The 12492-nt window shown below is 39.3% G+C and overlaps 1 protein-coding gene across 2 annotated transcripts in view; it reads right to left on the bottom strand.

Annotated features, from left to right (window-relative positions):
• Positions 1–241: 241 nt before the first annotated feature.
• Positions 242–12492, bottom strand: part of GLRA3 (glycine receptor alpha 3) — a 184322-nt gene continuing 172071 nt past the window's right edge. For both annotated transcript variants that reach the window (XM_075555791.1, XM_075555790.1), the window contains one exon: positions 242–520. In XM_075555791.1, the coding sequence (XP_075411906.1) occupies positions 242–520 (279 nt within the window). The remainder of the gene's footprint in view (positions 521–12492) is intronic.

Genomic DNA, 12492 nt, shown 5'->3' with positions numbered 1-12492 from the left:
TTCTACTTATGTTAATATGAAATAGAATCCTCTATATATATATATATATTTTAGATCCCTTAAAATAATTTTAATATGTTTCATTACTTTGCATAGCATATCAAATGACAGTTCTTCTTTTGTTGTTTGAATACATTGATCATTTGTATGTCACACACACATATACTCACGCATACACAATTATGGTAAATGATCTTTCTTCAGGCTTGACCATATTAGCTTGTGTGCATGCCTCAGAGAATTAATCTTGTTGTTGATGAATATCTTCATGCCTAAGAATTTTATAGATAACCCAGTAGAAAATATTGAAAATCAAAAATGCTAGTGGGAAGCAGGCTCGAGAGATTGTGTCAATCTTCTTGGCCCGGTCAATAAAGACTTTTCGCATTTCATCCGGGCTTTTTGGCATGACCTGGACAGGATGGTTTGGGGCCTTTGGGGTCAGACCATCTTTTGCTTGCAGACACGGTCCCATTCCATAGGCTGTGAAGCTGAATCCACTTTCCCTTACCTCATCATCCTGTGACAGAAAATTGCAAGGGTGCATTTAGTAACAGAATAGAGCTTGTCAGCAAACCTTTAAAAACCATCCCTCCAAAACTTTACTACAAAATATTTATGGAAATTATCAAAACATAGAAAGATAAGTTAATTTTTCCCTCTTGAAACTGTATTCAATTAACCTGTTGTACCATTTAAACATGCCTAATAATAAATGTGAAATTTTAATATGTTACATTTTATTCTGGTATTGTTCATATAAGGCCCTAAAGTCTAAATAAAAATGAGGAAAATGTATATTGGGAGACTGTGACATATATGCTCACTTAATTGTTTCTTTTGTACATTTTGAGTCCAAATGTGATTTCAAAGGGAGCATATACCAGCATCATTGACTGAATTTTTATATCTCATAAAGGAAATTTTTTTGCTACAGTTTTAAGTTACTTTCTTGGAAAATACAGTGTAGCTCAATAATAATGTTTGTTTTTGTATCCTCATCTTATATACTAATTCTCTGTTTTATATGAACACTTTTTAAAGATTTTTAAGACATTCACACTTTATGTTGAAATTATGAGCGAATTTTGTAAGAAGTCTTGTTCATGTTTTAAAATAAATTTTAGTGTCTTTTAAAATTACAAATATATGCTTCTAAGAAATATCATCATACTGTGTTCAATTTGGCAAGTGAAAAGGCCTATCCATGAGTGGAAATAAAAAGGAAATAAAAATTTCGATATAAAATTGTTATTAAACATGATAGGTGAGATGAGGTCATGATAAAAGAAGGTGATACTGAATGCATAATGAAATTTACTTATGAATAATTTCATAGACTTATTTAAATAACAGTTCGGGATAGTGAATGGATTAAATAAACCTTTTGTTACTAAAATTAAGAGATAGAACACAACTATAACATTTATAAAGTTTTATCTATATCTGATAGCAATTTTTAATTAACTCTTAACTCTTGAAAAATTAATTGGTGTCTGTAAATTTAATTGTTAGATGAACAGTAGTTATTCAATGTTCAATGTAATTGTTCAATGAAATTCCATTTCATACCAGGGCACAGTGTAGCACCAATGAAACACATAACATTCCTCTGGTTCCTTGAGGCTTCCACCCCCCCCCCCCCACTATCATGACCCCAGTCTTACCTTTACCTTTAACTATGGGCTAGGGAGCTTGTACACCAGTACAGATAAGAGATAAGATGCTCACAACACACAGAATCCAGGAACAGGAATGGGAGTAGCAATACCAGGAGGGTAGGGAGAAGGTAGGTATAGGAGAGGAAGAAGAGGGAACCCTTCACAATGATCAATCCATTCTTACCACTACCCAAGGGGGATGAACAACAGAAACCATTGTAATAATTTATAATTTATCAAGGAGTTATGAGGGGGGTGCTGGGGCAGAGCTGATACTAAGGGCTCAATAGAAAGTAAATGTATATGCTTGATAGAAATGATGTATGGATTGTTGGAGATGTAAGAGCCACCAATGAAATGATCTTTTAATAATAAAAAAGTTCTCGTAATAAATAAATAAAAATGAGAAAATAGCCACAATTAATGCCGCAATACATTAACTAGAATTTTAGAAACTATGAATAAGGGATATTCCACCTGAGAAAACAAAGCATATAATTACTGGGTACTTTCTCAATTGTGAAATGTGTAAACAATTAAATATTGGGAAAGAAATTTTAAAATAAGAACTCATGATCTAAATTACAGATGAAAACTGTGTAGTCTTTCAAGAATTGGAAATGTTTTTCTAGCACTCTCAAAAGCATCTTCATTTTAAAATGTACTTTTTTAGTTTCCATGGAAACTTTAAGGCTAATTTATGCTTTGCGTTGATATTGTCTATAAATATCTACTGAAAAAAAGGATAAGCCAAGGCTTATAGTGTTCACAGGCAAGTGCTAAAATAGCATCCTTATAATTTAGTAGCTCACAGTGCCGTTTGCATTCCAGAGTGACAATGGAAGACACCTGGTAGGTCATTTAAGCTAAATACTGACGCATAAAAGAGGCTTTCAGTTTACCCTAGCTTATGTTTAAAAGTGTTCATCTCAAAATGAGGTAAAATATAGATTTCTCAATGTTTGTTTACAATTTTGATATTGATATATTAGTTCTACAAAGATGCTGAGATTTCAGAATTGCGTTTAGTAGATGCATTCCGCAAAGTACTGAGTTGCATTTCATAAAGCAGTGAGTTGATGCATTATTTAGTAGAGCCAAACCTATTGACTAATTTTTGGCTGTCTCTCCTGGATACCTCACGATTTTTGTAACCCAGCTGCTCAACTGAAAGCAGAGTTAATCCATTTGATGGACATGTCTACGTTTCCATACCAATTGTGAATAAAGGATTTTAACAGCGGACACTGGCTCTTGTAAGACTGCCGTGAATGACCGGTAATTCCTACAGCACCATTTTCTTGAAAGTAGTACAATTGAGCTAGAGAAGGAGTGTGGATCCTTTTTTTTACTGCAACTGCATCGGGGTAGCTGTCTGTTGGCATCAAGATATTGAAGCCACCCCACTTGACGGGCTCTATGCTTGGGGGGAAAGGAAGGCCATGTTTCCTCTGTGTCGAGACCTGGATCTTTGGCAGCTACATGACACAGGACAAGAGAAGCAGAGTTTCAGAACAGCTACCACGTCTTCTGAGGAAACGAAGATGCTTAATTAGTATCCTGCCTTGAATCCTCCTATCAACCCAAGGGAATCTAATATTAGCTAAAGGGTTGTTTCTGTTGAATTAGTCCACTTGCCAAGTTGAACCAGAAATCGCTGAGGTGGTGTGAGAAGCTGGTCTGGCTCTCAGATCATTTCCATCTTACCAAGGAGCAGCGTGCCTACTCAGGATGTAGCACCGACAGCCATCCGTCTTAACGTGCTGAAGGTCCTCGCAAGTGGTGGACTAACCGCAAAGGCGAATAGAAACTGCTCCTTGGTGAGTCCCCGTCTCTCGGAAGTGACTTCCAACGCACACACCATAGCTGCTTGATCCTGTGCACACCTTGGCGGGACATGAGTGTGCCGCTGAGCTTTTCAGTAGCAACACTCTGCAGCAAGTACTTGGAGATCAACACTACCATTGGGATCGTGGATTGGCAAATGGTGATCATTTTGAGAAATGGAGGGGGAAATGGCTTAAATTCATCAAATCAAATCTTTTGCCATGGAGTCTCTGGTAAGTTACAGTGACTGTCTCGGGCTTAGTAGCCTGCCGCAGGGGTTTGTAAGACAAGTCAATCTAAGACTACCAGATTGTTCTCCCCAAGTGCCTGTGGTGGACTCTAGCAGCCAAGCATTCTGTTAGCTGTCAAGCTCTTTAGCACTTGGAAATGCAAGAGGCAATTAACTCCTTGTTTCATTTCAATTAATGATCCACGTGAAACTAAAATCACGTAGGAAAAGGAGAATCCAGAACAATCAAAGCAAGCCGCTCTGGACTGTGCGCCAGGAGCAGACAGCACATTCTGTAAAGGCAAACACAAGCTAGGTGGACTTGGAAGAAAATTGCCCTTAACTCTGCAATCCCAGCAAGTGGCATTGGAAACTAGCATCTCCGTAGGAATTTCCAACAGAAATATAATATGCCCATAAATGAGAACCATGTATGTAATTTTAATTTTTATAATAGCCACATCTTGACAAGTTAAAAGAGATAAGTAAAATGAGTCATGTATTTTATTTAAACTGATGGGTTCAGCGTCTTATTGCAACATTTATTCAGTGTAAAAATATTGAGATATTCTACATTTTTAATTCATATAATCTTTGAACTTTGGTGTTAATTTTACCTGTATAGCATTTCAATGTAGACTATCCACATTTGTAGTACCCAATAGTCATATATGGCTAATAGCTATCAAAATGGAAAAAGAAATTATAGTTTAAAAGATCTGTGTCACTTCAGTGAGAACTACTGGCAAAGGTTTGTTCAAGTTATATTTGTCTATATTTTGGATTGATGAACTGAAGAAGAGTATGTTTTTGGCCATCAAAGAGTGAATTAGAATATTTGGTATGAATGGTAACTCCAACGTATTGGATGATGTCCATCCAGGGATCACTGACCCTTTTAAAGTGGGGAAGGCTGAGTTGGTACAAATCTCAGCTAAGAAAGGTAATTAATTATCTAGTTCCCTCACAGTTGTTAAACGGAAGACTTTTTTTTAGAAGTAATTATGTTAAATGCAGTAGCAGATCTAGGTTATTCATATGGTACAAAAAGATGCGTCTCTTTAATTGACATTCTCTGATCCAAACTGTAATGTACCCAGTGTGATCAGAATTGTCACACAAGCATGGGGTTCCCACCTTTTGAGAAGCCAGGAGGATATACAAGTTTCATGGGTACATGTATCTTTGAATGTCTCATGCTGAGTTTCACAGATAGGAAACAAAACAAAAAGTGACTGAGATTATCAGTGACAAGATGATGGCTTAAGGTCAATCTAGGTAGCTATTGAGGCACAAAAAGTAGAGGGGACACATTGGTAGGTCTGCTGTGAAAGATTTCCCAGCATATTTTGCCAGTTGGTAGGAGGGAAATCTCTTTACATTCCCGTAGTTGATTCCCCTGAGCGATCCTGATAGAACTCTCTCTTTCTCAGCAGTTAAATCCAATGATGCCACTTGGAACAAAGAGGGCTCTGAAACATGTTGCTGAATTTTCTCCATCAGTTAGGACGCTTAAAACCAAAGCAGGTTCCATTGAAAGCCAGGAACTTTTGCACAATTCACCCTGGAATTCTAAGTCTATGCTATAATTAATAGAGAATTGTTTTAAGGTGCACAGAATTCTGGAATTCCTATATACCTACTGCGGAATGAGGAGCAAAGGAGACCTGGGTAGAAGGAAAAATCAGAGTGATGCTTTTTATCAATATTACACTAAACCTGTAGCTAGAAGGAGAGTGCCGCTCACTGCCAGTAGGCGGTAGCACCTGTTAGCTTAATGTATCACTGGAAAGGAGGCGATAAGCAAATGGAGGTTCCCACAATTTGGGCTTAAACATGATCTTTGGCAAGAGCTTCCTTGACCTGGGTTTAATTGAGTGTACTAAAAAGAGAGCCATTGACCTTCTTTATATTCTGTAGTAAATACAGAATATCAGGAAGATGGTGGGGCTGCTCGGCTCTCTCTAAAGGAATGGGGTAATTGGCTTCATTAATTCTCTCTGGATTTACCCACGATAAAACTAGGAACATCCTTCAGGCTGGTATTGACTACTGTGAATTCAATACGGAAGTCCTCTAGCAGCCTCCAAGGTCAAAATTATTCAGCATTTCAGTAGGTCAGAGTGGACTAGAATTCTTTGATAATTTGACTAATGCTTTTTAAAAAACATCCAATTTAAAACAATCAAACACATTATATCTTCATGGGAGGTGTGCTTAATTAGGGAACCTGGATTCTTTGGCATATTTCAACCTTGCATGACAAGAAAAGAATTTGTCACAAGTAAGTTGATTGATGATAAATGGGAGTTTTCCTCTTGACAGAGCAAGTCAAGGGAAACTAGTGGCACAGGTGACTAGCCAGAGGTAACTGATGAGTCCAGTTAAAATCCAGAGCACTTCCCAATGAATGCAGTGCCTGGAAATAAACTGGGGTGAAGCTAGTAGAGGAAATTTACAATCAATTAAAAAACAACTAGTATCTTTTCTGGACCATATTTTGAGAAAACAGCTCAGAAATCTATTTGAAATTTGATAGATATACTTAGATATCCTACTGGCCCCCATGAATAAAGTGACTAAAGGAAATATCAATGGAACGAATACAAATATAATTCATAAGAGATATTAGGCACGTGATAGCCTAAGCACGTCTATGAACGTGTAAATTTTATCAATTATTGTGGTAATATCTACTAGCAAAGTCATGTAGTCCCCAGCTTTTTGAAAAAGTCAATAGTTGGCACCTGAAGGTGGCCACTAGGGTTCTTGGTTTCTTGATGCTGTAAGCAGATGCAACATATTAAATGAGCAAACCCAAACCAAACTTATACGATTAAGTCCATGCTGACTCAAAGTGAGTCTTAACTCCTAATGGGTTTAGAGAGCTTATTTTTCTCCTGCCAAGCAGCTGGTGGTCCTGAACTAATGAACTCTCAGTTAGCAGCCCAAAGCATAGCCACTGTGACACCAGGGCTCCCCAGCTACTGTCTTCTTCTGGAGCTCCAGTAAAAATACCCCCATGGCGTCTGGACTCTGAAGGGAAGCACACTATCGTTCTGAGCATGCTGTCATGTCATCGGTTTTTACAAAAAGGCATTCCACTCGGAAAAGCTAGTACAACAAAGTTTCCTGATTGAGGGAAAATGCTATATCTGGACATAAGCGACGAGGAGTAATTCTGTCAACATCAGCAGGCAATCACCTCTCTACCTACAAGACACTGAGAGAATCTCTTGAGCTACACAAAGGAAAGCTGTTTGAAACGTATGACTCCTTCCACTGAAGCAAAACATGCCATCTGGTTTGACAGTGGGGATTCCTTGATGGATGGGCAAAATTCCAATCATCCCTGGTATTACTGACCCAATATTGATCTCCAGTTGAAGAAGACAATGGGAAGTTGACATAATGAACTTACTTGAGAAACATGCACTTGGCACAATCAAAACCATATGATTCTTCCTCTTATAACACTATCTCAGTATTTAAGGACACTTGGTTCCAGGTGAGTGACATTGCCTCATGGTCAAGCCAGTGGATCCTTCAGAGTGTTGTTGTGAGGTGCTTTCATGTCAGTTCCAACTCAGAGAGACACTTCCTATGTCACTGTGGAAACACTATGGTCTTACTTCGTTCTCACAGTGGTTGCTGTTTTAGTCCATTGCTGCAACCACTGTGCCAATCTGTGTTCTGGAAGATCTTCCTTTTTATCGCGAACCTTCTATTTTGCCGAGCTCTTTGTCTTTTTCCAGATACTAGTCTCTTCTGATAACGTGTCCAGATGAACTATTGCCATCTTCCCTTCTAAAGAGCACCATGACTATATTTATGTCCAGAGCTTTAGTTGTCCTTCGCTGTCCACAGGGCCCTCAATATAGTTTGCCAACACCCTAATTCAAATGCACCAGTTCTTCTGAAATTTTCCTTATTCAATGTTTAGCTTTCATATGCATATGTTGTTGTGGTAAGCTGCCATTGGGTTGGTTTCAGCCCTTGGCATGATGTTGGCATGATGTTCTTCTCCAGGAACCTGTATCTTCTGAAAACATGTCAAAAGTACGTAGGACACAGTGTCACCATCCCTGCCTCTAAGGAACACTCTGGCCATATTTCTTTCATCCCAGAAAGATTGGTCTGCTCTTTGAGTAGTCGATGGCGCTTTCAATACCCGTCTCTAGCACCACACTTTAAGTTTATCTGTTATCCTTTGGTCTTCATTCAATGTCCAACTTTCACAGGACTAGAAAGAAATTGAAAATACAATGGCTTGAGTCAGGCACATTTTAGTGCTCAAAGTAACATCCTTGTTTTCACTACCCTGAAGAGGTCATGTGAAGCAGATTTACCCGATGCAACACGTCTTTTAATCTCTGGATTGTTGCTTCAATGAGCATTTATTGTGGATCTGAGCAAGACTAAGTCTTTGACAACTTCAACCTTTTCCCCTTTTATCATGATATTCCCTAGTGGTGCACTTGTGAAGATTTGGATCTTCTTTACATTCAGTCCTAATTCATTCTGAAGGCTACGATCTTTGATCTTCATCATCATGTGCTTCAATTCTTCCTCAGTTTCAGTGAGCAAGGCTGAGTCATCTGCTTACTGCAGGTTGTTAATGAGTCTTTCTCCAATCGTGATGTTGATTCTTCTTCATGTAATCCATCTTCTCAGATTATTTGCTCAGCAGGTAGATGGAATAAGTATGGTGAAGGGACAACCCCGACACATACTTATCCTGATTTTGACTATGCAACATTCCCTTTTTCTGTTCACACAACCACCTCTTGATCCATGTACAAGTTCCTTATGAGCACAATGAAGCATCTGGGATTCCCATTCTTCTCCAATTTATCAATAGTTTGTTAGGAGGCACAAATTCAAATGCCTTTGCAGAGTCAATAAAACAGCAGTGAACACCATTCTTGTTGTAAAAACATGTTCTTTGCTTTCAGCAAAGATCTATCTGACATCAGCAATGATTTCTCTTGTTCCACATCCTCTTCTGAGTCTGGTCTGAACCTTTGAAAGCTCCCTGACAATGTACTGCTTTAACCATTATTGGATTATCTTAAGCAAATGTGATATCAGTAATATTGTTCTATAGCTGAGCCTTCTGTTGTGTTGCCTTTCTTTGGAATGGGTATAAATACAGACCTCTCCCAGTCAGTTGACTAAGTGGCTTTGTTAGGCAGGGTTCTCTAGAGAAACAAAATCAGGACACTTATGAATATATATATATTTACACAGCACAAAGAGATAAAACAGTCAATTAGTCCACACAGGAGTACAGAGGGTTCAGTTGAACTCACTTCCATGGGACAATAAATATACTGGAAGTCATTCAACTCAGGAGGGCTTCCTGGTCCAAGGTCAAGGAAGTAGACAGCTGAGTCTTCCCTTGGGCAAGTCAGGGAGAATTTGCCCACAGGCAGCAAAAAGCAGGACTGGTCACCTATGGACAGCAGCTCAGGAGCTTAGCAAAGCAGGCCCGAATGAAATATTGAACTCAAGCAATGCAAGATGATAGGATCCACCAGGCTCAAGCTCAAACGATGTACACACCACTGTGGTGAAGGAGGTCTCCAAGGAACCTCAAATTCTAGCCACATGATCCATGGGTTGGCTGTCCCACAGGTAGTGTATTTCACAAGTTGAGGCAGAGAACTAACTAAAGCAGAAAAATGCTGGTCTGATCACCAGAGAGCCAGAAAGAGTGAGGAGTGGGCCTCAACCGGAATAATCCCACACGTTCCTATTGGCCAGGTTGGCACAACAAACCTACCTATCACATGGCTATCTTCTAAACTTCCTGACACCGATGAGTGAGTACTCCCAATGCTTCATCACCAGCTGTCTGTTAGTTTTTTTGTACTGCCGTGACTTGTATGTGGCCATGATGCTGAAAACTATGTCACTGGTATGTTACATGCAAAATAAGATCTCTCTAAAATATTGAAGAGCAAGGATGTCACTTTGAGAACTAAAGTGTGCCTGATCCAAGCTGTGGTCATTTTATCCCCCTCCTATGCATATCCCTTAGGCTTCCAGTAACTGACAACGTTTCTAAGCTGTGGATAACGTTTTCAGCAGCTACTTCCTCCTAAGTGGAGAGGCTAGTCCTTCCTTGTTTATTTTCAGTCTGAAAGTTCTGCTGAAACCTGGGTGAACAAAATAGTATATATATGTGTAACACATATAAATTTATGAAAAAGTACTTTTTTACAAAAGTGTTGCCCTTGTATTGTTGACACTTCTATTGTAATCATTATATTATTGTGGAAATTTCATAATGTACAAACGAAGAAAACATTAATAAAATTAGTTTACTTTCAGATATTTGAAGTCCTGAGTCCATAAAATAACATTCAAATGCTATGTAAAACAGACCTAATGAGTTGTTTATTCCCTGTTACTCTTATACTTCTGCTCTATTTCAGTAAAAGGTTCATATTTTAAATATGCTCACCAAGACAGCAAACCATTTTAGGTGTATCCTTATGCTGAGTTCTGCTGTTATCTCTTGGCTCCTTCTGAAATAGGATCTCAGCTCTACCAAGAAGCAATGGTCAGACTCCCGACAAGGGCTATATATGTATTCTAGGTAGCCCAGGGCAAGGGAGAGTAAGGCCTTAGACTGCTGAAGGGACAGGGTGTGTGTGTGTGTGTGTGTGTGTGTGTGTACCATGAAGTCCATTCCCACTAAGGAGCAGTCCTCCATTTCACTTACCTTCTACTTTACCAAGCAGAATGCCCCTTTTCAGGGACTAGTCTCTAGGGACAACATGTTACTATGCTCACTTCTAGGGGGCATTCTTTCCCTACTTTTCCCAAGGCAGATTCCGTCACTCTTGTGGCCGCCCTTGGTACTTTCTTTGCCAACACCATAACTCAAAGTCACCTTTGGCTTTCTTTCTTTATTGTTTCTGGTTCTCACATGGATGAAAGTACCTTGATTTAAGTCAGGCACATCTTAGTCCTCAGGGCGACGTCTGTGCTTTCTGTCCCATTCAAACAAGGTCATATGCAGCAGTTAATTTGCCTGATGAAATACACTATGTGGTTTCTTGATGCTTCTGAGGGCCTTGATTATGGCTTAAATTAAAATTAGATCTTTGACAACTTCAATGATTTTGACACCTTATGATGAGTTTGTATATTGGGTCAGTTGTGAGGGGTTTTCTTCTCCATGTGATCTCCATTACTAGTATTTCAAATCTGTGATTTCAGCAAGCAAAAATATGTCATATTTTTTTTTTTTTTTTTTTTTTTTTTTTTTTTTTTTTTTTTTTTTTTTTTTTAACGTTAAAAAAATTACATTTTTTTTTTTTTTTTTTTATGCTTAGTATTTTTTTTTTTTTTTTAAACATTTTATTAGGGGCTCATACAACACTTATCACAATCCATACATAGACATACATCAATTGTATAAAGCACATCTGTACATATTTTGCCCTAATCATTTTCTTTTTTTTTTTTTTCTTTTACATTTTATTAGGGACTCCAACAACTCTTACCACAATCCATACATATACATACATCAATTGTACAAAGCACACCCATACACTCCCTGTCCCAATCACTCTCAAGGCATTTGCTCTTCACCTAAGCCCCTTGCATCAGGTCCTCCTTTTTTTCCCCCCCTCCCTCCTTTTTCCCCCCTCCCACATATGCCCTTGGTAATTTATACCTCGTTATTTTGTCATATCTTGCCCTATTCGGGGTCTCCCTTCCCCCCTTCTCTGCTGTCCCTCTCCCAGGGAAGAGGTCACATGTGGCTCCTTGTAATCAGTTTCCCCTTTCCAACCCACTCACCCTCCACTCTCCCAGCATCGTCCCTCACTCCCTTGGTCCTGGAGGTATCATCCACCCTGGATTCCCTGTATCTCCAACCCTCCTATGTACCAGTGTACAGCCTCTGTCCTATCCAGCCCTGCAAGGTAGAATTCAGATCATGGTAGTTGGGGGGAGGAAGCATCCAGGATCTGGGGGAAAGCTGTGTTCTTCATCGATACTACCTCACACCCTAATTAACCCATCTCCTCTCCTAAGCCCCTCTATGAGGGGATCTCCATTGGCAGACACTTGGGCCTTGGGTCTCCACTCTGCACTTCCCCCTTCATTTAATATAATATATATATACACATACATATATACATATACACATAAATACACTTACATACACACACTTATATATTTTTTTTGCATGATGCCTTATATCTGGTCCCTTGGGCACCTCGTGATCGCACTGGCCGGTGTGCTTCTTCCATGTGGGCTTATTTGTTTCTGAGCGAGATGGCCGCTTGTTCACCTTCAAGCCTTTAAGACCCCAGACACTATCTCTTTTGATAGCCGGGCACCATCAGCTTTCTTCACCACATTTGCTTATGCACCCATTTGTCTTCAGCGATCCTATCATGGAGGTGTGCAGTCAATGATATGATTTTTTGTTCTTTGATGCCTGGTAACTGATCCCTTTGGGACCACTCGATCACACAGGCTGGTGTGTTCTTCCATGTGGACTTTGTTGCTTCTGAGCTAGATGGCCGCTTGTTTATCTTCAAGCCTTTAAGACCCCAGTCACTATCTCTTTTGATAGCCGGGCACCATCAGCTTTCTTCACCACATTTACTTGTTCACCCATGTAGGCTCCAGCTGTTGTGTCGGGAGAGTGAGCATCATAGAGTTCCAATTTAATAAAAGAAGGTATTCATGCATAGAGGGAGTGTTTGAGTAGAGGCCCAAGGTCCTTCCGCCACCTTAATACTTGATCTA

This window comes from Tenrec ecaudatus, chromosome 8, assembly GCF_050624435.1.
Source record: "Tenrec ecaudatus isolate mTenEca1 chromosome 8, mTenEca1.hap1, whole genome shotgun sequence".
NCBI classification, from domain to species: domain Eukaryota; kingdom Metazoa; phylum Chordata; class Mammalia; order Afrosoricida; family Tenrecidae; genus Tenrec; species Tenrec ecaudatus.
Note: the sequence above shows the minus strand (reverse complement) of the source record. Positions and strands in the feature narration are given on the sequence as shown.